General features: G+C 40.9%; 1 protein-coding gene across 17 annotated transcripts in view; it reads left to right on the top strand.

The window, feature by feature from the left end:
• RYR3 (ryanodine receptor 3) overlaps positions 1 to 26,887 on the top strand; it is a 551,551-nt gene that overhangs the window by 292,047 nt on the left and 232,617 nt on the right. For 9 of the 17 annotated variants that reach the window (XM_054027216.1, XM_054027210.1, XM_054027203.1 and 6 more), the window contains 4 exons: positions 15,296 to 15,569; positions 17,546 to 17,660; positions 22,965 to 23,097; positions 24,134 to 24,237. In XM_054027216.1, coding sequence (XP_053883191.1) covers positions 15,296 to 15,569; positions 17,546 to 17,660; positions 22,965 to 23,097; positions 24,134 to 24,237 — 626 coding nt within the window. The remainder of the gene's footprint in view (positions 1 to 15,295; positions 15,570 to 17,545; positions 17,661 to 22,964; positions 23,098 to 24,133; positions 24,238 to 26,887) is intronic. The other 8 variants (XM_054027214.1, XM_054027212.1, XM_054027213.1 and 5 more) reach the window with 1 other exon arrangement.

Below are 26,887 nucleotides of genomic sequence, written 5' to 3'. Positions count from 1 at the left end.
AGCAAGATTTGTAAAGGGTTTTACCCCAGAACAAAAAACGAGTGAGACTTTCACCTCAAGCACCTCCTTATGGAGGCGGCACTCAGATCGCAACCTACATTGGCGTGGCAAGACCCAGTACCGAGCTCATTGGTGCGCAGTGTCCCGGCGGCAGTGGTAGAAGGAGCACTGTGGAAAGACTCTGGCAAAGACCCACAGCACTGCCACTCCCCAGTGCTGAAACCGGCAGAATCGACCCAACACTGGTCCCATTCCCTGGCGCAGAGGCAGCACCTGAAGCAGGGGAGGAGTGGATTTCCGACTCAGAAATCCACCCCTTTGGAGCTGGCCAGTGGGGCATGTCCTAGAGAGGAGCACCCAGTGCTGAAGTCTTTGGAGCCAGCACCATCGACTTCAGTCCCACAAGGAAGACCGTAGAGACCAGTGCCGTTGGACTCCCTGGGCCAGGTCGTGGAGGAGGTGGAATTGCCATCCATCGCGGATACCTTTGAGGCCATGAGGAACCTCATGGCCATGATGGCACCGCGATCCCCGGCCCTTCGCACCAAACCTCCAGTTCTGCAATGTCTAGAGGCAAACTGGCAATGCTCCATCCCTCGGCACTGCTGATTGAATCACAGCACCAATTGGAGTCCTGTCACTGATCGGAGTCCTGGCGCCACTTGCAATTGTGGCACCAAGTCATACTCGCAGCACTGCTCCAGGTTGCGCCAGCACTCCTGCTTGTGATGCCGATCCTCGTGTCGATCCCCATCATGCAGCAGGTCCTACTCCCAGCACCAGTCATTCTGGCACCAATCAGCGACCCCATACAGATCCTGCTCATGGCACCACTCCAGATTGCGGCACCGCTCCCCAGCATCGCGACACCACTCCCCAGCATGGTGCCACCCACCAGTCCAGCTCCACTCGGCACCACCCTGGACATCATGATCCTGGTCTCCGTCTTCAGACTCAGAGACAGGGTCTAGATACTCGGAGCAGGGCCAGCACTGGTTGGGCCATGGAAGGCCTGAGGTGGGGGCAGGGCCATAGCCTGCACAGTGGCAGGGACTAGCACAGTGGCCATTTTGGACCCCGTGGGTGTACCACCAGGCCCAGGGCACCCAATCTAAAGGTTCCTGTTTGGCGACCTCTGAACTGCGAGTGCTGGAGGCTTCCGCCAGTTGCCTCACCTCTAGAGGTGCTGAGGTGGTACCGTTTGCTCGCCCTCCCCTGGAACCAACCCCAGTTCCTGAGCCTGATCCAGATGTGGTTAGGCCAGTCAGAGAGGCAGGACAGGAGGCCCCTGGAAATCAAGAAGGTAGGAGGACTCTGTTCCACCATTAGCCTCCTTGTCTTCCTCTCTGGATGAGGCGGTTGCAGGCACCTCTGTCTCTGGACCCCCCCCCCCAATAAACAGCTGCGCCCACCAGGACCTCCTTTGTAGGGTGGCACGAAATATGGGCATGGAGATGGTGGAGTTGGAGGACCCAGTGGTCAACATCCTGGCCCCAGAAGGTCCATTGAGGGTGACTCTACCCGTCATCAAGACCATACAGGTCAATGCTAAGACCATTTGGCAGACCCCAGCCTCCATCCTTCCCACCGCAAAGGGTGTGGAGAGGAAGTATTTCATCCCATCTAAGGGGTACGAATACCTCTTCACACATCCACCGCATTGCTTATTGGTGATGGCTGCAGTAAACGAGAAGAAGAGGCAGGGACAACAAGCCCCAGCACCTAAGTCCAAGGATACCAAGCGCCTGGATTTATTTGGGCGCAAAGTATATTCTACGGGGGGGTTACAATTCAGGTTTGCCAACCAGCAGGCAATTCTGAGTAGGTACAGATTCAACTCCTTGAACTCAATGCTCAAGTTTAAGGAGCTGGTGCCTACTGAGTCCAGGGAGGAGTTTGGAGCGATAGTGGAGGAGGGCAAGGCAGTGGCACTGACCTCTTTACAGGTCTCACTGGATGCTGTGGACTCAGCAGCGTGCACCTTGTCCTCCGGTATTGCCATGAGGCATAGCTCATGGCTGCAAGCCTCAGGACTCCCGCCCGAGGTTCAACAGACTATGCAGAACCTGCCTTTTGATGGGGCAGGTCTGATTGTGGAGCAGACTGACTCTAGGCTGCATAGCCTAAAGGACTCAAGGGCTATCACGAAATCCTTGGGTATGCACACCCCGGTAACCCAATGTAAACATTTCAAGCCTCAGCAACAGCAGCAACTCTTCTATCCTCCTCAGCCAAGGCAGGATTTTATAGGAGAAGGGGCAGGAATGGCAGATGAAAGCCTTCCAACCCCCCATCCAGGAAGGGCGAGGGCCCAAATAAACTATCATCGGGTTCCAACAGGCCTTTTGAAGGTGCACCCGAGGACAGCACACCATCCTCACTTCTGGATCCTTCCCCATCTTTTTTGAATCATCTGTCCCACTTCTACCGTGCTTGTTTCCAAATAACTTCGGATCGCCGGGTCTTCCGCACAGTGGAAGTGGAATACTCTCTCCATTTCTGCTCCTGCCCTCCCTCTCACCTCCTTCTCACAAGCAACTCCTTATCCAGGAGGTGCAAGTGCTCCTTGCCATGGGAGCGGTGGAGAAGGTCCTTCAGGAGCTCGGGGCAAGGGATTCTACTCCCAATATTTCTAATCCCCAAGGCCAAGGGGTGTCTCAGACCCTTTCTAGATCTGCGAGGACTCAAGTTCATGTTAAAGGTGAACTTTGCATGGTCTCCCTGGGCACCATTAGTCCCTCCCTGGAGACTGGTCTGCCACCCTCTACATGAAAGACACGTACTTCCATATACCTATTCGACCTGCACAAAGGCGATTCCTACGCTTTGACCACAAGCATTATCAATTCACGGTCCGTCCATTCGGCCTCTCAACAACCCCCCCCGAGTATTCACCAAGTGCATGTCAGTCGTGGCCACTTTCCTCCATCGGAGGCGTGTGCAAGTATACCCCTACCTCGAAGACTGGCTGCTCAGGGGCCGCACCAGGAGGCAGGTGGAGTCTCAAATCAGATTGGTAAGATTCACATTCGAGAGACTGGGTCTCTTCCTGAACTTGAGGAAGTCACCCTTGGAACCGAATAGAATAGAATTCATCGGGGCGGTGTTGAACTCAGTGCAGGTAAGAGCACTTTTGCCAGAGCCTCATTTCCAAGCCATCACAGATATCATTCAGGGCCTCAGGCAATACCCAACTACTACAGCAAGGGATGCCTGAGTCTCCTTGGCTACATGGCAGCCTACACTTACGTGACTTGGCTTGCCAGACTGAGGCTCAGGCCTCTACAGGCCTGGCTCGCTTCAGCCTACCGTCTGAGATGCGACAGCTTGAATTCAGTGGTCATGGTGCCGGGGCAGGTGCTCGAGTCCTTTCAATGGTGGCTCAATCCTTGGAGACGGTACGAAGGAGTCCCCTTCAGCAGCCCTCGGCCTTCCTTGTGCCTAGTAATGGACGCGTCATCTCTGGGATGGGGTGTGCATTTGTTAGACCCCCAAACACAGGGCCTTTAGTCGCAGGATGAGCTCTCCCTCCATGTCAACATCAAGGAGCTGAGGGCAGTGCGACTAGCATGCCAGATCTTTCAGGCCCAACTACAAGGTTGGTGTGTAGCAGTTCTGAAGGGCACCACTGCCATGTTTTACATCCAGAAGCAGGGTGAAGCCCGGTCCTCTCCCCTATGCCAGGAAGCCCTCAGCTCTGGGAGTTCTGCATAGCCCACTCCATTCACCTGGAAGCATCCTATCTGCCAGGAGTTCAGAACGCACTGGCGGACCATCTCAGCAGGTCCTTCCACAATCATGAGTGGTCCATCAGACTGGATGTCATACACCTTGTCTTCCAAAGAATGGGGTTTCCGCAGGTCAACCTGTTCGCCACCCAGAGCAACAGGAAGTGCCCAGTGTTCTGCTCCTTCCAGAGACACAGCCCGGGATCAATCACGGACTCATTCCTGCTACCCTGGGGAGGCCATCTGCTCTACACCTTTTCCCCCCATTCCCTCTCATGCACAAGGTCCTACTCAAGGTCCGCAGGGATGGGGCAGAGATCATTCTGGTAGCACCAGCGTGGCCTCAACAACATTGGTACACCACACTCCTAGTACTGTCAGTGGACGCCCTGGTCACGTTGCCTCACCTCCCTGATCTAATCACTCAGGACTATGGTCGCCTTCATCACCCCGACCTGCAGTCCCTCCACCTCACGGCTTGGAAGCTTCATGGCTGAACCCCATGGAGGTTCTGTGCTCAGAACAAGTAAGGGAGGTCCTACTTGGCAGCAGGAAGCCCACCACTAGAGCCACATATCTGGCAAAGTGGATGTGATTTACTTGTTGGTGTGACCAGCATCGTATACCCCCTCTCCAGGGACTTCTCATCTTAGATTACCTTCTGCACCTGAAACAGCAAGGCCTGGCAACGTCCTCCACAAAGGTACACCTCGCTGCTATCTCGACCTTCCACCGGGGAGCGTCTGGTCACTCCATTTTCGCCAACCCTATGGTTGGTCGGTTCCTCAAGGGTCTGGAACACATACATTCGCAGATCAGACAGCCTGTCCCCGCATGGGACCTTAACCCGGTCCTCTCCAGGCTAATGGGGCCCCCATTTGAACTGCAGGAAGGTAGCCTTTCTGGTCGCCATTACATCAGCAAGGAGGGTGTCTGAGTTAAAGGCCCTCCTCAAACCCCCCTAATACATTTTTCCACAGGGATAAGGTGCAACTCAGATCTCACCTGACCTTTCTTCCTAAGGTTGTGTCACACTTCCACACTAGTCAGGATATTTTCCTGCCTGTTTTTTACCCTATGCCTCATGACAGTAGCCATGAGCAGAGGCTGCATTCCCTCGATGTTCATATATATAATTAATGGAGATATCCCATCTCAAGAACTGGAAGGGACCTTGAAAGGTCATTGAGTCCAGCCCCCTGCCTTCACTAGCAGGACCAAGTACTGTTTTTGCCCCAGATCCCCAAGTGGCCCCTTCAAGGATTGAACTCACAACCCTGGGTTTAGCAGGCCAATGCTCAAACCACTGAGCTATCCCTCCCCCCAAGGGAGGGATATCACTAGCAATCACTTCGGCAATCACTAGCTTTCTACATTGAGCGCACTAAGCCATTCAGGAAGTCGAACCAGTTGTTCATAGTGGTCGCAGACCAGATGAAAGGACTCCCAGTCTCATCTCAAAGAATATCTTCCTGCATCACGTCATGCATCCACATGTGCTATGAGCTGGCCAAAATACCAGCCCCGGCTCTTACAGCACACTTCACGAGGGGCCAGGTCCTGATACAAGAAATCTGCAGGGCAGCAACTTTCACCTCTCATTACACCATCATCCGGCATGCCAGCAATGTTGCAGTTTTCGGCAGAGGGGTGCTCCAATCAGCGATTCCATAACGCTGCCCCCACTGCCTAGGTAAGGCTTGGGAGTCACCTAATTGGAATCAATATGAGCAAGCACTTGAAGAAGAAAAAATGGTTACTCACCTTCTTGTAGCCATTGTTCTTTGAGATGTGTTGCTCATATCCATTCCAAACACACCCGCCTTCCCCTCTGTCGGAGTAACCAGCAAGAAGGAACTGAGGAGGCGTATTGAGTGCCATGAAGGCGCTACTCCAGGGGGCTCCACAGTGGACCCGCCGGGTGCTGCTAGGGGAAAAACTTTCTGATGACTGTGCACGCGGTACGCACACACCTACTTGGAATGTATATGAGCAACACATCTCGAAGAACAACAGTTATGAGAAGGTGAGTAACCGTTTTTTATGTCCTTATACTAATACTCATAGTTTTAAAAAATAATTTAAAGGAATATGTTGCTTTAAATACTCTACATCCATTTAAATTCTTTCTAGAGTAATTAAAGGTCAGCTAGGGAATACTACAAGTATTGTCATAAATCATAATACACTAAAGCTATCAAAAGTTTTTCAGATAGGATGCTGTATATTTGTAAATTAGAAACATGTTATTACCAATTCCTAAGGCTGCTTCTACTTTTAATGGTTGACTATTAAAAACACTTCTCTGTACTTATCAGTGTTTGTTAATAATAATAAATTACTGGGGGGTCATGCTTCCAATATCTTATGTGTATCTTCAGGACTTCAGCCCTATAACGCCAAAGGTTAATCCTTCTGAATTTGTGCTAACAGCCTACAGTAAACTTAGAAAATGGTACTCCTAACAAAATGTCAGATAAGCTATCTGGGTTACTACTTCACACATATACTGACTTAGTTAGCAGCTGTGTTCACTCATACATGTCTATCTCTCATTTAAAGCTTTGTGTAAGGAGTCAAATTACAACAACCCAGGATACTTTGTAAGCAAGAAAAGATACTTGTTTACAGCACTGAAGCATAAGCTGCCACCTGTTAATGCCTCTGGAGTATTTACAGAGATAGTTAAGATGCCATGTAATGAATTTATAATTATTCTGGATTTATAAATTCAGTTTAATCATTTAGATACACATTATTATTTTTTCATATTCTCTTACAATTTGTGTTTAATGTAAGTTGTCTTCTAAAAGTAGCCTGATTATTTTTGTGGTCAGTAGATTGTATTTTTAATTGTCTTGTTACCGATGTAGTTCTTCAGTGTAGTCAAATGTTAAAATTATGTGACAATACTAGAATATAATAGAATAAAATACTGGAATAAAACTGTGTGATTAGTACTAGAATATTTTGGTCACTGAACTGCAGTTTATATTGTGTAGAGATCGTTAGAAAGTAGAAAAGCCCTTGTGTCACACTTGTAAATGATTACTATGTTGACATGGCAAAAATTACTTCAGATGAATTTTTATTTATGTCATCAATGACAACAGTGAAGAATTACATGAAATACAGGAAGAATTTCTCTGTTACATAAATGCAAACATGAAATCAATAAGGAGATGTTGTAGGGGAGCAGTGATATAGCAGTCTGGGACTTTGCAAATGTTTGGGAGTTTTGTAGCCTTTCTGATTTTACTTTTGTATCATTTTAAAATCCATAAATGCAAATAATTAAAATCAGTAAGAGCAGATTGTGGAGAAACCATGGAGGATAATGGGGATTATAGTGGATCACAAATTGAATAAGAGTTAGCAATGTGATGCAGTTGTGAAAAAGGCTAATATTCTGGGATGTATTAACAGGAGTGTTGTATGTAGGATAGGGAGATACGTATCCAGCTCTTCTCAGCACAGGTAAGGCCTCAACTGGAATACTGTGTCGTATTCTAGGCACCACACTTTAGGAACGATGTGGACAAATTGGAGAGAGTCGAGAGGAGAGCAACACAAATTATAAAAGGTTTAGAAAACCTGACCTATGAGGAAAGGTTAAAAAAACTGCTCATGTTTAGTCCCAAGAAAAGAAGACTATGGGGAGACCTGATAAGAATCTTCAGATGTGTTAAGAGCTGTTATAAATAGTACAGTGACAACCTATAGTTGTTCTCCATCTCCACAGAAGGTAGGGCAAGAACTAATGGGCATAATCTGCAGCAAGGGAGATTTAGGTTAAATATTAGTAAATACTTTGCAACTACACCTCTACCCCGATACAACGCGGCCCAATATAACATGAATTCGGATATAACGCGGTAAAGCAGCACTCCGGGGGGGTGGGGCTGCGCACTCCAGCGGATCAAAGCAAGTTCGATATAACGTGGTTTCATCTATAACATGGTAAGATTTTTTGGCTCCTGAGGACAGCGTTATATCGAGGTAGAGGTGTATAAAGTTCTGTAAAAGGTCTCCAAGGGAGGTTGTGGAATCCCCATCATTGGAAGTTTTTAAAAACAGGTTGGATAAACACCTGTCTAAGTTTACGTGGTCCTGCCTCAGTTCAAGTGGCTGGTCTAGATGACCTCTAGAAGTCCCTTCCAGCCCTACATTCCTATTACTGTATGACATTAGGGGTGCAGGGGCTGGGCTGGGCTACTCTCCTGAAATTCTGTTGCAGGGGGTTGCCTTTCTAAACTTTCATGTGGGAGCCCAAATGCTTTTGGGGGGGAGGGGGAGGGGGAGAGGGGAGCTCCACCTCCATGCAAATTGCTATGTAGTAGTGATATAATAAAATAACCTGCTTGTTTATTACAGTCACACCTCTAACACACAAACTGGAGCAGTTGCTCTCCTCAGATGCCATCTCATAGAATGAATAGATGAGAGTGCACTTTTAGAGCAGTGCGTGGGCAGGATGATGGCAGAATGCTGAGGGAAGGCAGCAGCAAGTGCCAAGATGTGTACATAACAAACTTTCTTGTTCTGCAAAAGAATTAGCATATCCGAATAAGTGATAAAACAGGAGAATTGCATACGCATTATGAAAATGATTTTTAAATGTCACTAGTAACTTAATTCAGGGGAAATGAGACTTTTAAAATATGTTTTTCAAGCTAACTCTGTCCTTTTAAACCACTTTAGTGTTGCATTTAAGAGATGTATGCTAAAAATGGGATGTACTTTGCAGACTGGAACATGGTCTTCTGTACTCACCTTTTTGTTCATGCTGTGTTGATGTAACCAAATCATTGGGTTACCAGCAAAAATTAAACTTACTCTCATCCCTTCTTAAAACATTTCTTAAGCAAGCCAATTGGGGTGCCTACTTGTATCTGATCCTTCAAAATGCTACTGGTTTACATAAACTGCAGCAAATTCTGCTTTGCACTAATTAAAGAGTTGGTATCATCATTTTCGACTTTCTGTAAACCGATAAATTCCATTCTCTCTCTCTCTCTCTCTCTCACACACACACTCTCTCTCACACACACACACACACACACACACACACAACACGGCAGTTAGTCTCCTTTTTTCTTGAAAGAAAACTTGCCGTTTGCTGGTCCTATAGAAAGTGAGCTGGTTTGCAGGAGAGAATGCTTCGTTAATTTCAGCAGCAGCAAATACATATTCTGTGCCTTTTCTTGCTTGGAGGTAAAGGGGAACCTGTGCATGAATATGACAGGTAGAGAAACAACAAACACCTCTTGTTGCTCTTCTGTTGACCCTCTTTGCTTCTGGCTTAGATTCACCAAATGCATGCAGAGGAGACTCAGCCTCAGCCCTCCAATCTCAGCTCTGTGGTATGGGCTCTGGTCTGTCAGCGGACTCCTAGATTCTTCCCCCAGCCAAGAGGAGGGAGGGAAGAATGTGTTCTATACATCCTTGTCCATGAGGACAAATAATTGCCTTGTGTTGGCAGTGACACACAGGGATGCATGCAACATACCACTTTTGTCAGACCAACCTGGTAGGGAGCACTGTCTGACCTTGCCAGTGACAGCTAACCAAACTACAGTTTATCCTGCTATTTGCCCACAAGAGAGAAATAATATCATTTCATTGCTTCATATCTGCTTTCTCTGTTCTTGATCAAGTACCATTTCACAGTCTCTCTTCAGGACACTGTGTTGAGTGGAGCATTGTACACAAATGTAGCCATGACTATCATGGTGTCCATCAAGTTTGCACATAACCTAACTTACACCTCCTACTTTAATGAAAGCCTCTCATAATTTAGGTCTAGCTTAGAGGCACTAAACTAGTTTAAAAGAACTAAATATGATTGATAAAGCCTTACTCATTGATATAATGATTTGATGTTTAAATGTTTTGTACATTAATTGAGTAAATGTAACAATTCATAATTATTACAACAATTACATAAATTGTTTAAATAAACATTTATACTTATGACAATCACATAAGCCTCATATTCAATCTGTAAAATGTTTTCATAGAATTATAGAAATGTAAGGCTGGAAGGGCTTTAACACGTCATTAGGTTCATCCTCCTATACTGAGGCAGGACCAAGTAAACCTAGACAATCTGTGACTGGTAATTGTCCAACCTGTTCTTAAAAACCTCCAGTCATAGGAATTCCACAGTTTCCCTTGGAAGCCTATTCCAGAACTTAATTAGATTTTTTTCCCTAATATCTAACCTACATCTCCCTTGCTGAGGATTAAGTCCATTACTACTTGTCCTACCTTCTGTGGATATGTAGAACAACTGATCACCATCCTTTTTATAACAGCCCTTAACATATCTGAAAACTTATCAGGGCCCTCCCTCAGTCTTCTTTTCTCAATACTAAAAAGTGCCCATTTTTCAACCTTTCCTCATAGTCATGTGGCTATGGGTGAAGAAAATACTTGGTTTTTCATTGTAAATTTAGGTCAAATTTTGGTCTCTTTTTCATTCCTTTTTATAAAGCTTTACTATTTTCAAATTCTGTGTATTTCACTGAATATCTTTGGGAACAGACTGCCAACATATAGTGGGTGGAAAACGAAAAGTCTATATAATAACAAGTTTCAGAGTAACAGCCGTGTTAGTCTGTATCCGCAAAAAGAAGAACAGGAAGTACTCCTGTTCTTCTATATAATAAGGCACTTTGAGATCTTTTTGCTGCTTTGTTGTAGCATCTCTGATTCTAGATCATTATCAAAATGTAGGCTTGTATGCTACGCTTACTGGAATAATGCTACTGTTAGTTGTATTTCCTTAACTACTGTTTTGCTTCAGTGCAGCTAAACCATTGCTAATGAAGCACACTACATTAAAACTGGGAAGCTTGATTAAAGGAATAGATAGATCAGTGATTAGCAAAGCTCTTTGCATACAAATCTCTGTGTACTGGTAATTGGACTAGAAATCTCACTGAAATAGACTTTGCAAAATCTCCAGAACATGTTAGTTCAACCAGATCAGAAATCCCATGAGTTTTTTCAGTTCTTCACAAATATTAATATTATACTTGTGTCATATTCTGGCTAGACTCCTGAAAAGAGTACCAGCAGAGACAGGTATTTTAATTGACATTAAAACCTTATTCAAGAACAATGAGGATAAAATCTAATCATAGTTTGATATTCATATATCTAGTATTCTCAGGTATTATGGATAACACCTGTATGTGTATATTCAGGAACTCCAGACCTTGTATGCCAGTCTGTCAGATATACTAGCTTGCAAGACTGCTATCTGTCTATGGTTGAACAGCTTTTCAGGTCTCTCTTTCATGCTCTAAGGCTAGGCCATACAAATTACTAGTGGTTCAAAGTTGTCGTTGGGTTTTTGTTTGGTTGGTTGGGGTTTTTTTGGGTAGAACTGCTTGTTTGCAGATTGTTCTATTTGGTGATAAAGAATTTGCTTATTACAGAATAATAGATTAATTGGTGAATTCAGAAATAAACCAATTTTAAATTCATGTAAAAAAATTACTTCTCCCTCCCACCTCAATTATTTATAATGTACATACAGGCCATTTAAGCCTCATAGCTGACTTTCTGGAGATTAGTCAACTTGAATACTAAAGATAATTTTCCAAGGATATACTTACTCTGTAAGTTTATTAGTTATTTTAAAAAAATCCATGTCTTTGGCATTTACTATACCATGTAATTTAATATATGGAGATATATGTCCCTCATAGAGCTGGAAGGGACCCTGCAGGGTCATTGAGTCCAGCCCCCTGTCTTCACTAGCAGTGACCAAGTACCGATTTTTGCCCCAAACTCCTAAGTGGCCCCCTTGAGGATTGAACTCCCAACCCTGGGTTTAGTAGGCCAATGCTCAAACCACTGAACTATCCCTCCCCCCGGATAGAGTAATGCTACTCTATCTTTTATTTCAAATGTCTTCCTCAGTAGAGCTGGGCAAGTTGCTTGGAGCAAAGATTTTTTGATAAACATAGTCCCCTTTTTCCCTTTGTGAATTATCTACAAACAGGTGTTTGTTTGTTTGTTTTTTACAGATTTGTTGTTTATTCCCTGAAATGTTTCAACAAAAAATTGTACACTGTAGATTGTGTGTGGGGAAAAAATCACAAGCAGATGCTTTACTGTTTGTTTTTTTTTTTTTAGCTACTCATTCTGTGTAATTGCTTACCTATGTCATATAGTAGTGTTTCTGTTTCCTTATTGGATGACCTAAGCTTTGTGGGAAAAAAAGGATGATTCCCTTATCTTTCAGTGAATTATCTTTGAGCTACTGTAATTCTAATCTGTTGTGTGAACAATAAAGAAGAGATTTTCAAAACGGCCAGGAGAGAGGACTTTTGGTGTAAATACTCTTGGGAATATTTATCCATGTTAGCACTTGCAATACTTTTGCTATCCATGAACATTCTTGCAAATAAATGCTTGCTTACTGGAATCTTTGCAAATAATAAAAGAAAAGCAGTCCCCAAATACCAACAAAGCCCTTGATTTTATTTGTATGAATGATCATGAACACATTTTTGCTGTATTTGCCCAGCTCTAGTCTTAATGCTTTTAATCTTCATACCTCTCAATACATTTACTGACTTACTAATAAATCAGCACAACAGTGCTGTGAGGTAGGTGATACTAATTTTATTGTACAGGTGGGTAACCTAATGAAGTGGTATTAATTGTGTTGCCTAAAACCACACAGAGAATCCGTATAATAATTGAGATTAGAACTCAGTAGTTCTTACATACCAATCCTACGCTCATAGTGTTAGACCAGCAGTGGGCCACATATTTAAAGGGAGTTGGGTGCCTAAATACCTTTAAAAATCTGGGGTATGGCTCTTGTTCTATAAAACATACTATATTTTAATAAAAGTTCATAATTACCCATAACTGTATGAGTTGAAAGTGCATGGTATCTCTGAAGCAGCACCGAAAACTCTAGCATTCATTCAAAGGATAAATTAAAAGGAGAGCCATAACTTATTTTTTTCCACACTGCTCAGCTAAAAACTTACTATAAACAAGCAGAGACCACTCTGAGTAGTCAGAGAGAATAGTTGCCTTATTGTTTATATAGAGTTGTTTTCACACCTCTAATTTTGCAAAACTAGCGTGTGGCAGTTTATAAGATGGAAGCTGGTCACATAAACAGACAATTTAAAAAAATGTGGGAGGTGGGGAATTAACTCCCTGCAGGAATAAAATAATGTCTGTTATATAAAAGGGATCTTAAATTAAACTGTTCTCATATGTGCAAGGATCAACCAATCTTTTTGTTGATTGCTTTTAAAAAATCTTTTTTCCTGGTTCATGAATTCCTTCTCCATCTTAGAACACGCCAGACAATAGAGCATCTCCTTGTGCTTCTGTTGTCATTTACACCAATGTAAACCAGGAGTTTATGCCACTACAATTATGGAATTACACTGTTGTGAGATCAGAATCTGATAATATTCCTCAAACGGAAATCATGTTGTGCTATCGAATAATGAAAGGGGTTATATCATCCCCTTATAACAGGTTCACAAACCATTTTGAGCAGGCAGAAATATATTGATCATACTTTTAGGTATAAAGAAAAAAATTGAATGATAACTACATGCATTAGAATTGCTAAGGCTGATATTGACCAACTATTGCTGCTATCTGCTTTCAGTGGCATGTGTAACATTACTTGACAGTTCTAACCTAGCCCCTAATGGCCAGGTGTTCACATTAGAAAAATCACCATTGCAATTAGTATTATTTTTAGGGCTGTCAATTAATTGCAGCTTACTCTTGTGATTAAGTCAAAAAAATTAATCGCACTGGTTAAACAATAGAAATGTATTAAATATTTTTGAATGTTTTTCTACATTTTCAAATAAATTGATTTCAATTACAACACAGAATACAAAGTGTACACTGCTCACTTTATATTATTATTTTGATTACAAATATTTGCACTGTAAAAATGATAAATGAAATATTATATTTAGTTCACCTCATACAAGTACTGTAGTGCAATCTCTTTCAGTCCTACTTCTTGTTCAGCCAATCGCTAAGACAAACAAGTTTGTTTACATTTACAGGAGATAATGCTGCCCAGTTCCTATTTACCAATGTCACCAGAAAGTGAGAACAGGCATTCGCATGGCACTTTTGTAGCCAGCATTGCAAAGTATTTACGTGCCAGATATGCTAAACATTCTTATGCCCCTTTATGCTTCAGCCACCATTCTAGAGGACATGCTTCTATGCCGACGATGCTCGTTAAAAAAATAATGCATTAATTAAATTTATGACCGAACTCCTTGGGGGAGAATTTTATGTCTCCTGCTCTGTTTTACCTGGGTTTAAGAATCTGAAGTGCCTTCCAAAATCTGAGATGGACAAGGTGTAGAGCATGCTTTCAGAAGTCTTAAAAGAGCAAAATTCTGATGCAGAAACTACAGAACCTGAACCACCAAAAAAAAAAAAAGAAAATCAACCTTCTGCTGGTGGCATCTGACTCAGATTATGAAAATGAAATGAACTGCTTTGGATCGTTATCGAGCAGAACCTGTCATAACCATGGATGCATATCCTCTGAAATTGTGGATGAAGCATGAAAAGACATGAATCTTTAGCACATCGGGCATGTAAATATCTTGCGATGCGGCTGCAACAGTGCCATGTGAACCACCTGTACTCACTTTCAGGTGACGTGAACAAGAAGCAGGCAGCATTATCTCCTGCAAATGTAAAAATACTTGTTTGTCTGAGCGGTTGGTTGAACAAGAAATTGGACTGAGTGGACTTGTAGGCTCTAAAGTTTTACATTGTTTTATTTTTGAATGCAGTTATTTTTTTGTACATAATTCTACATTTGTAAGTTCAACTTTCATGGTAGAGATTGCACTACAGTACTTATATTAGGTGAATTGAAAAATACTACCGGTATTTCTTTTGTTTTTTACAGTGCAAATATTTGTAATAAAAATAAATATAAAGTGAACACTGTACACTTTGTATTCTGTGTTGTAACTGAAATCAATATATTTGAAAATGTAGAAAACATCCAAAGTATTTAAATTAACTATTATTAACAGTGTGATTAATTGTGATTAATTTTTGTAATTGTTTGACAGTCCTAATTATTCTTTTAATCTCAGCGGGGAAATGAAGGATGAATTGGCATGGCACTTAAATGTACCTCGTTACCAGTAAGGATGTTGTTGTTATCCATGTTATTGTGATAAGGCAGCATGTGGAAATTGCACTGCTGCCCATATTGTATCAGTTTGGTGACTAAGTAGAGGGCTTCATTCTTAATTGATACCAACCTGCCACTTTTCACGAACACTAATTTTCTTAAAAGTACTAAAATTAAATTCTGAATAGGGAATTTGATTTAAAAAAAATCTTTATATGACATATTGATAAATTAGTCTGCCCGTACTCTCTTATTATGTTGTGAATGCTTCATCAGCCACTGTTAGTCATTTGAGGTTTCAAACTAATAAGTACTTTAATGCTTTGGCAGGGTTTCTTTACAATTGTTGCAGTAGTTATTAATGTTTTACATAATTTGTTTGTTATTTCAGCTACTTTGAAGGAACTCATATCCCAGACTATGGTGCGCTGGGCTCAGGAAGACCAGATCCAAGATCCAGAATTAGTCCGGATTATGTTCAACCTACTTCGTAGGCAATATGACAGCATCGGTGAGCTACTGCAGGCTCTGAGGAAGGCCTACACTATTAGTGCTGCTTCTGTGCAGGATACAATCAATTTACTAGCAGCACTAGGCCAGATTCGCTCCCTTCTCAGTGTCAGAATGGGAAAAGAAGAGGAATTGCTTATGATTAATGGATTAGGGTATGGAATTAACATCATTTTCTTTTTAAGTTACGAGTAAGGGTTTGGTTATGGGATGCAGAGCCTTTCATTTCTAGGTCACTGGCTCTAGTCTGACTCAGGTAGTATCTGAATGTCATTGCTGGTTTCAGTTGGCTCCTTGGCTGCCAATCTGAATGTATAGGCCAAAACTACCAAGAATATTATAAAGACTGAACTTGGTTTTCATATCAAAAACAGCCCCTCTGGATCAGGGTGGCAGTTAATAAAAGTATTAGTGAGATGCTGTGCTGAAGCTTTGGCTGCTGATCCCCCACATTTTACCAGCTTTGTGGATAAGTAAAGGATTTATATCTCCATTGGTGTCAATCCAGTACCTTTCATGAACTCTAAATTGACTTCACTTCGTTTTATTTTCATTTTTTTAAGTTTAAGTGAAAAGTCATTGCTCAAGAAAGACTGTCTGATATCTTTGTAATAGGCAAGCCTTCATTAGATATTATTAGGTTGAAACCCAAAAAGCCATCTCAGTAATAATGACTGACCATATTTGAATCGGAAGAGTAGGTAGTATTGTCAGTGAACCCTTTATAAGATTATGTTTTTGAGAGACTAACCTGAAGCATCCCCTAATGAAATGATTACATTTCTAATCCACCTCCATTGTAAAACCACCTCTCTTAAGCAGTTGATTTTTGTTGGTCCCTGCAGTGGCCACTTTAGACATATTTCATTGTAGCCTGGGCCTATTGTTTTAGTCGTACATGTGTGTGACTTAGTGTGTGTGCATACAGGTCACATACATTTTAAGTAAGAATGAAATAATATTTCAGATTTTAAAAATTAGGGAGTCAATTGAATGAAAATATTTTATTGAGAGAAAGAAAGCAAGATGATTGTCCTAAGGTTTCTGAATAGCTTCTTCCAAGACACTTCATTAGGCAAGAATTGATACAAGCTGAACATGGTGTTTCTTTCCCTGACAACAGATGTAAAGTTTTCCTTTATCTTCTGGTTATTTATTTTTATTATTTTATTCTGCAAATAAATTGTCCTTTCTGTTGTTGCATTTAGCAATTCAGTATATGGTACCTAGCAGATTATTGTAAGACAGTGGTTCCCAATTTGGCCCTGATCCTGCACCATTAAAGTCTATAGAAGCTTTGCCATTGATTTCAATGATCCTGGATTAAGCCTTTTGGAAATTGAGGTTGCCAGTAGCCCTTTTCGGAAGAGGTGGATCATTTCCTACTCCTTTTTCCAATCTTCTATGCTCCTCTAAAGCAGGTTTTTGTTACCATTTTTTTCTAAAATGCCAGCAATATCCAATGGACCATTGCATCTCCTATAGCACCAGGAAAACTATTGTGTCCTATAAAGGGTCGTGAGAGCTAGGATATGCCTGAAGAGGACTCAAAGTAAAAATGTTAAAATATCCCCGCTTAAGGTGACCGTACAAAATGCATTCCAAATGTACTGCACTCCTATAGCATCTTCCCTTAAAGTACCTCAGAGTGTTACAAACATTAATGATATAAACTTCAGAAACAGAGTTAGGTAAGAACTGTCACTTCCATTTTACAAATGGGGAAACTGAGGAATGGGGCAGAAGCAAGAATAGAACCACAATTCTTGACTCACGATCATGTGCTTTGACCATTATACAATGTGTCCTTTCTTCAAGGAGACCAGAAGTAAAAATTGTTTAAAGCAGTGTTTCAAGTTGGAATCAGCATATTAGATGCGTAATATTTCATATCAAATTAAAAGAAATGATGCCAAATAAATAAATGATTAACGTTTAAGAAGTGTCAAGCATTTCCACTATTGTGATAAAAACTCAGATTTGAAAATGATCATTTTGTAATGACCTTGAAATATGAATAATGCTTTCCATTAAAAAACACAGTCTGTATTTCTGAAATATCTGTTTTGATCATTTAAATGAAAATATGATTTTTTTAAAAAATGCATTATTGACTTTTCCCCCAATTTAGGGATATAATGAACAACAAGGTGTTTTATCAGCATCCTAACTTAATGAGAATCCTTGGTATGCATGAGACAGTTATGGAAGTGATGGTAAATGTGCTTGGAGGAGATAAATCTCAGGTAATTTCCCAAGTATTTTATCATTAGTTTTATCTCTTGAACGTCAACAAAAACCTATTAAGATGTGTAATAGGAAGCAATCTCAGGGAAAGAAGGATGCTGTTTATGGGCTATGCACACCTGTATTATTTATCTAAGTGGGATGACATCAGATATGAATTAATGTTAAGAATTGAAAGTAATTCCTTGTGATAATATAAGAAAGCTGACTAACATTATAGAAGATGATCTGTTAGGTTTGATATGAGAAACTGTACCATAATGTACAATCCTCTTTTCATTTAGTTCCATCTTTAGGAATAATGCATTCTGAGTGCTTTAAGGAGGTTTGTTACTATGTAAAGCTGATTTTTATACGTATGTATGTAACTGGATGTCCTTGTAGACTAAGTAGCCTCACACAGGATAAAGCATAAAATATGTACAACTGGTAAAGGGCTGCATTGCCAACACTGAAAGCAGCTGCATGATGGGATTAATTAAAACAGTCTTAATTTTGAATTTCCAAATTCCATCTATTTGTAGGATTGTGTCTCTGCCATAATATTATTGTAATGCAGTGTTGTCTTGTTTTGTTTGTTTGTTTGTTTAATTTTGTGGTTGCAAATATTTCACTCAAGTCTATGGTGTATATGTATAAACATATAAGCAATGTGGCCAAGGGAATAGAGCACTGGATGGGGACTCAGAAGATCTGTATTCTATTCCCAGCTCTGCAACTGGCCTACTAGGCGACCTTGAACAAGGCACTTCCCTCCCTGTGCATCAGTTTCCCCATCTATAAAATTAAAGACATAAGCTTTATAAGTTAGAGGGTCTCCTTTTCTGCTCCCAAATTATCTCCAAGTATTTATAACTATTTGACAAGTCTGTTCTGCAAACAGTGCACTTTTAATGTAAATACTCAAATTCTTACTAAGATTTTTAGGCATTTTTTTCTGTGAACGTTCTTGAAAATAAAAACTTTCTGCCTAAATATATGCAAAGAAAAGGGGTCTTGAGTACTAATTAAGTACATTTGCAGGTTTTGTTCTCAGGATATTTGCATTTTTAAATTTTTATTTTTGTTTGTTTGTTTGTTTGTTTTAGTAGTTGACTTAACACTAGTCAGGACTTCATCTTTGCTTCCTGTCAGAAAGACAGCACCTCCAATAGCACAAAGTCCTCTAGCACAGTATTGAGGCGTTGATTAATTTAATTGGGAACAAGGAAAAATAGAAAGAGAGAGAGAGTGGTATGGCCCACGTAGACCTTTGTTAGAGAGAACATCAATCCAGTGATTTATTGCTGTGGTTCTCAATCTTTCCAGACTACTGTACCCTTTTCAGGAGTCTGATTTGTCTTGAATACCCCACGTTTCATTTCACTTAAAAACTACTTGCTTACAAAATCAGACATAAAAAGACAAAAGTGTCACAGCCACACTATTACTGAAAAATTGCTTATTTTCTCATTTTATCATATAATTATAAAATAAATCAATTTGAATATAAATATTGTACTTACATTTCAGTGGGATACTTAAGCCTGTTTTTCACTAGTGAGCCTTGTCTGAAGCCCGAGCCCCAGGCAGCAGGCCTGAAACATGTAACTTAGCTTTGTGGGGCCCCCTGTGGCATGGGGCCAGGGGCAGTTGCCATGCTTGCCACCTCCTAATGCCGACTCTGCACTTGTGATCCCACTAAACCTCTCCCGTGATCCCATTGTGAGCTGCAAACCCCACGTTGAGAAACTCTGATCTAGATTGAGTACTCCCTGGAAGACCTCTGTGTACCCCTGGTTGAGAACCCCTGATTTATTGTAGCTCTGAATCAAATAAAAGGATAGTGGTAGCCCAAGTATATTTTCAATATTTTGCTTAGCAGGCAGGCTGTCATTGTAAGAAACCTAAAATGATGTATGTCACCGTATGGAATACATAATACAAATTATGAAAAGATATAAAGAAGATTGAGGGAAAACAAAATTATTGATGGCAGTTATTAGAAGGTGGTCTAGTCATATCAAAGACTTCACAGGAAAGCTGAAGGCTTGACTTACACTGATGTTCACCACAATTGTTAATCGAGGTAGTGAGAACTTTGAGCACACTAATTTTTTTATTTTACTTTTTATAAAAAGAGAAAAAAATCAAAATCTAAGGCCCAAGAGAGCAAGAACTGTGGTCTTTAACTGTGTTAAAAATAAAGATAGTGAGAAACATAATCCCTACATCTTTGAAACAAGCAAGGAGAATGCAGAAATCATTCATCGATTCAGGAGCCCTAGAGGGAGGGGATATGTCACAGATAAGGACCTCCATGTATTGTGGGAGACAAGGTGGGTGAGGTAATATCTTTTATTGGACCAACTTCTGTTGGTCTCTCTCATCAACAGAAGTTGGTCGAATAAAAGATATTACCTCACCCACCTTGTCTCACTAATATCCTAGGACCAACACAGTTACCACTACACTTCATTCAGGTATTGTGAGAGTAATGCTCTACTAGCTTGAGGCAATGAGTAAGATGTGCCATCTTAATAAACTAAAAGTCTCAGACTACTGTTCAAACATTGATTTTTGTCAGTGCTAACAAATTCAGTGGGAGGACTTTGGGAGGTAAGCCATGAAATTTATTAGATCGTGCAGTATGTTGGCTTCTATCTGATCTTTGCTCGACTCAGAGTTTGCCAAAATGCAGCTTGTTTTTGGATGCCATTGCTAGTGGCTGAGAGAGATACAATTTTGAATAACACACAGTCAGCTTTGACAGTAGTTGCCCAGCTAGCTACCCATTAATTATATAAATATGTTTACAACACCTCTGTTGGAAACCGTATTTGACATTTGGAAGCCCCCTTATGACATCTGAAACGAAGAAGTAGAAACGTGAGCATCCTTTATTTTTTGCTAGTGTATCTGTATGACAAAACTCATTCTACCCATTTTGGAAACCCAGCCTGTGGAGGGGCACATTTCCTGGCTTTATAGGTGTATGTCATACAAATATAAAATATAGGACCTGATTCTGATCTCATGCTGGTTTTACATAAGTGAGAGGAGAATCAAGGTCCAGAAATGCTCAAAATTACATGTTAATGGATTCCAATGTGCATGCATTGCAAAATATACAGTATTCAAGACAGTGGGGCAAATCCTCAGTTGGTGTAAATTGCCATAGCTCCATGAAGTCAATGGAACTATGACCATTTACAGCAGCGGCGAAACAGCCCCTGTGGAACTGCTGGTGTGTGAAAAGAATTTGTTTTAACTGCCAGTAGCGCAGAATATGTCGTAGACATAACTTTAGGAGACTAACTGATCAGTGTGGTATTTTTCTGCCTGCCCATTGAAAAATATAACTGTTTGCTTAGTATAACAGCTGTAGAAGATCAATGTATTAAGCTGACAGAGGGAAATAAGCTAATAGTTTCTGGTACTGACCAGACTTGCCCTGTAAGTTGGATGTAGCGGAGTCTTACTGTTCTCATGCTTTTACTACCAGATGTATTAGTACTTCAGAGATTTCACCTCAGTAATTACAGTATATGCATAATAAACCTGAGATTTTCATGTGGCTTTGATCCAGAATGATTTTTTTTTATTTATTCTTTAACACAGATTTGATGCCAAATCATTTCATTGGGGACAGAAAAGCAAGTTTTTCCAAGTTTGTTTCCCCCAGGAAAATATTTTGGACCATTTTTATAATGATGTTCTTTATTTTATTTTTCAGTAACAAAGTAACAATTCCTCACCTACAGAACTATTTTTCATTTTAACAGATGCAACCCCCCAAAATATTAAATGTCATCATGAACATTAAAAAAAACCCAAATTTGTATTTTATGTATTACTTCGTAAGTAGTGGGAATTTTTTCACAGTTCTGTCCTCCGATGAATAAGGGGATTGCTTGTTGAAAAGAATCACCACCATTTTTTAGGAATATGCACATTGGTTATTATACAAACCCCTGAATTTTCTAGTTCCAATGCTTACAATCAGTACCGTGTTCTCTGTTATGCTGTTATTACTTCTGATTATTATTGACTTAGTCCGAACCCATTCTTTACCTGAACTATGAATAATAGGTGGCATCGAAGAAGCACTGCTGCCTACGTAGATATTAGCAGCCATGTTGTCATTTTGTCGGGAGTAAATGCAACCACAACAAATAAAATAAAAGTTGAACTAATTAAATATATATATTATATTGCGCCCTGAAAAGGAATGAATTCCAGTGATGCCTCAGCCTCCAGATGGGAGTGTCTTGCTGCTGGTCCTTAAAAGTTCAGACAGGGGAGGGAAAGGTCTGCAAGAACCTCTGGTCTGACCTAGAGATGCACAATCTAGAAAGAACTCAGCTTGATTTTCAGATCTCAATTTGAGTTTGCAGCAATGGCAGTTAGAAAAACATCTTGTTACTTCTAAACTTAGTTAATTTGACCTGAAATCATCTCTACACAAAAATCTTGAAACTTCATAATGTCTTGGTTATCTTGGAGACTGCCTCACTGCAATAGTCTGAATGCATTTATTTGCCATTTTAAAGCCTAAATTCATATCCTGTTATAATTTAAGATCTTAAGTGGAATGTTTATTTAAAAGTATTGCAGTTAGGGTGACCATACAGTAAGTGTGAAAAATCGGGACAGGGGGCAGGGCGTAATAGGAGCCTATATAAGAAAAAGACCAAAAAATCGGAACATCTGGTCACCCTAATTGCAGTAAATCTTTAAAAGTTTCCATATTGTGGCTCTTAAAACTTGAAACTGTTCACTATGAAATATATTTAAGAAACCTTTTTTGTGCTGATTTGTAAATGGAAAGTTGTATTGTTTTATTAATAGCTCCACATAGTGGGAGTGCCTAATGACAGTTTTGCAAGGATAGAGGTATTGACCCCCATTTTCTAGACAAAGTCCAATTTGTTTAATTGTTTGTCTGCTTAATACCCTTGTTGACTGAATTGGAGAACTTATTCTTCATTTCTCCTCCATTTAAAAGCAAAAAATCTTGTGTAGTGCAGAATGGCTGCTGCTTTGCACCTAGGGTTACCAATTTTCTAATCACACAACCCCCCAACGCCCCACTCACTCTAGCCCCCCTCCCTCCGTCACTCACTCTCCCTTGAAGGTGCAAGGAAGTCTTTTTCTTTCTTTCCTTTTTTTTTTCCAGACTAACTGGGGTTAAGGCATGCATATAAGAGCCACTGACTACATTGGTCCTATCATAAAAATGTCTTGTTAGGAATACATGAAGAAGAATCTGTGCAGCATTGGTAATTAACATATTTAGTTGCTTTGTCAATTTTCTTCTTTAGCAGATCGCTTTTCCTAAGATGGTGGCAAGCTGTTGTCGGTTCCTGTGCTACTTCTGTCGAATCAGCCGCCAAAACCAAAAGGCCATGTTTGAGCATCTAAGTTACTTACTGGAAAACAGCAGTGTTGGGCTTGGTATGTCATGTAACTTTAACTGCTGAAAGCAACTCCCATGGATATTGCAATATCGCAAGACTGCCATCTGACTTGTTTATCAAGCTGAGGCATGGTATTGTGAGGACCTCTTTGAAGTTTAAATACAATTATTGGATTAATGTTAATGAAAAACATAGTTTTCTATCTTTCTATCATTAGACTTCTGTGAATTGGATTACAATCAGAAGAATCTAAAGCTGGGTTATTTAAACATAATGAAAGAGTTAGGAAGAAAACCATATTACTTGATGCCCCTTACCTTTGATACAGTCATTTCTGGAAATTAAAGATTTAATTTAACCCTTATAATAATGCTGGTGTCTTTAGTATGCCAACTAAATGAATGGTTAGGAAGGTGTGTATATATATTATTATATTATTATTTAAAAAGTTTGTAATGCAAAGATCCTTCCCTGAAGTGCAACCATATGACTTGAAGTTTCATATTCTACCCCCAAAGCCTGGAAGTGCATAGTTCTTTATTTTAGTATGCTTTAGAATTGTGTGGCCCAAGAAAAAATGACTTTCTTATTACCAACCTATGAGTAAAATAAAGAAATAGTAGGTGATAGTAAGACATGAAACACAGTGTTCCAACCAGGGATACACATTTTTAAACAGTTGAGATGATCTTCTGATAGCACTTCACACTCTCTAGAGTTATAGAATGAAAATTTTTCCAATGCTGAGGACCTATAACTTCTATTAAATTTCTCTAAAGTTCACTGTTTTTATGAGTTGTTATCCCAGGCTGCTTTGTCTGTATCTTTAAAACAGTAAAGCAGTGTATATAGGTCCTGAATCAGCACAGAACTTAAGCATGTACTTAAGTCCATCCCTACTCAGTAAAGCACTTAAGCTTTGCTTTGTTGAGTTGGGACTGTAAAACGTACTGTATATGAATATATTTGAGTATGACCTAGATTACAGTGTAACTGCTGCCCTCTGCTGCACAACTTTCATTAGTGCAAACTAAATAATTTTAATTACTATATATTACCATATTTTTCTCCAGCATCTCCTTCTATGAGGGGTTCCACTCCACTAGATGTTGCAGCTGCCTCTGTAATGGACAATAATGAGCTTGCACTAGCTTTGGAAGAGCCAGACCTGGAAAAGGTAAGTGCTTACTATTAGCTTATTTTATTTTATTTTGCTCTATGTCCTTTCTTTCTCCTTCTAGTCAGATCATGCCATAATAAAGTTGGGGTTTTGCAATAAAGGTTTATTAATTATTTGATTACGCTGCAACAATCCCTTTCTCATCTTGCAGTAATGTAGGGCAGAGGGGCAATCTTCCTGACTCCTCTTATTTATAGTTGTTAAAGAGCAGCATGATATTAAGAGCAGGCTAACTGCTCCAATTCTATGTTCTTTTTATAGCAAACCCATGTAATTAGTTATTAAGGGTAGGGTAAAATAAAAGATCTTTAAAATAGGTATTGTTTTAAATAGGCATGCGTGAACTGGATTTGCCTGATTTGAAATCTACTTGAACATTGGAATTCTAAAAATTTGAAACATTATTGGTTTTTGTGCTCCAAAAAGCTGTCTTGGAATTTGAAGTCTTCAAACATGCACCAGTAATCTGCCCCAAATTGGAGCAACTCACTTTTTGCCTTGTTGATGCCCGATCCTTACTTACCCTAAATGTCTTTTTTAAAGTAAAATTTAAGCATGCTAGGATTGCATTTCTAATTTCTTCAGTATCCCCTGATTAAATTCCCAAATATTATGTGATTACATTCCATTGTATATTCAGTATGAAACTCAATAGAATAAACAAATTATAGACAATGCAGGAAGTTATGTCTATAGCGAAGGCTGCCTGACAGTTCCCATTATAAGTCTCTACTTTCAAGTCTTATAACTTTGCAAAACTAACTATTTGGGTTAAAATTTTCCATGACAGGTATATGTCTCAAGCTATTATTTTTTTTTTTTTAATTTCAGCTGAAATGGTCAAGCTGCTTCCCAAATGAGATTTAGGGAAAGTACGTTGCTTTGTCCATGTTAAAAATAATAATAATTAATAATAAATCTTTCAGCTATTTAAGTGAGAAGCTCTAGTCACTAGTGCCTCCTTGCTTTGAAACAGGGACTTGAAAGTAGGCTGTGATGGGATCGCTTTGGTCTCAGGGATATATCATATTTTGTTCCTGTGAAAATTCATCTGAATTTGGCCAAGATATAAGCATCTGAAAAATCACAGTTCTCACCTGCTCAGTGAAGACTTTTTAAAGCTGACAACTAAATTTTTCAAAGATCCTGTCTATTCTGGGCATGCTCCCTCCTGAGGCTGCAGAGGTGCAAGGTCATGCTGGCAGGGTTGGAGTAGCATGCTCTTCAAAATGACATCCATGTCTGGTTTTATCTCAGTATTGGATGGGGGACAGACTACTCAAAAAGACGACTGTCCAGTTTAAAATCAGACAAATGGCCTGGGTAAGGCTGCAGTGTGTGTGGGAGGAGGGTGTTAGGTGCTAGGAGCAGAGGGGAAGGGGAGCCGGAACCGGGGAGGGGGGGTGGAAAAGCAGAAGGGGTGGGGCAGGAATCAGGTGGCAAGGTGGTGGATAGGAGCAGAGCGGCACAAGATAAGAGCTGCAGGGGTGTGGCAGCTGGTAACAGCAGAGAAGAAAGGAAGTAGTAGGGAGTTGGGGGTTGGATAGGAACAGTGGATAGAGGGTGTGGGAGAGAAGCTGGGGAGAAGAGGGTGCATGGGCACAGAAGGGAAGGATGCAGGGAGTGGGTAGTTGGTGAGGAATCAGGTGGAGAAGAGGTCAGGAGTCTGAGCCTTTGGGTACGAGCAGAAGGGGAAGCGAATGGGGACAGGAGACAGGGTGTAGGCATGGACGAGGAATAGAAGAGGATGGGGCAGATCTAGATGGCAATGAGGAAGAGCGAATAGGCCAGAGCGGGTGGATAAGAACAAAGGGGGAGTGGGGCAGGTGGTGGGGGTAGATAGGAGCAGAAAGGGATGGGGACAGGACCCCGGGTGATGTGAGGGTTTATAACCACTTGAACATATTCTGCTCTAGAAAATGGAATTGGACCCAGGTTTCCTAAGTCTTTACATTCCTTGCTGTCAGCAAATATCTGTGAAACCGACTGCCAAAATGTCTTATTTCCCTCTACTGGTTGGTCCACATAGATCAGTGTTTCTCAAACTTCTTTTTTCGCGGACCACTTGAAAATTGCTGAGGGTCTCGGTGGACCACTTAATGATCTTTCCAAATGTTGTTTGTACTGTTAGCTAAGTATTGTAAAGCGTTTTGGATAAAAGCGCTATATTAAAAAAACCTTAATAATAAAAGCACGCAACTCATATTTTAATATCAGTACTCTTACCTTTTTAATGTGATGGATGTGCCCTCTCTCCCCAACCGCGGCAGCCTCCGCACTGGGACTGGGAAAGAGGAGGGTCTCTCCCTGGCAGCCACAGCCCTGGAGCTGGGGAAAATCGCCTCTTTCTCTGGTCATCGCAGCCCTGCACGTCCCAAATTCCCCCCACCCCTGTTCTCACCCCACTGCCCCCTCCCACCTACCTCCTATTCCCCCAAGGCCACCACCTTACCTTACATGTGCGTCTTCTCAGGGGCCAGGCATCTAGATATTGAAGCCATGCCTGTGTGGCTCCACTAATTAGGTGGGTGGCCCTTCATTCTCTCGTGTGAGGCCACCATGGAAACCTTAGAGGGGACTATCCACGGACCACCTGAATGGAATTCGCAAACCACTGGTGGTCCACGGACCACAGTTTGAGAACCTC

Source organism: Malaclemys terrapin, chromosome 4, assembly GCF_027887155.1.
Source record: "Malaclemys terrapin pileata isolate rMalTer1 chromosome 4, rMalTer1.hap1, whole genome shotgun sequence".
Taxonomy (NCBI): Eukaryota; Metazoa; Chordata; order Testudines; family Emydidae; genus Malaclemys; species Malaclemys terrapin.
The sequence above is the reverse complement of the archived record's forward strand: the minus strand, read 5'-3'. Positions and strand labels throughout refer to the sequence as shown.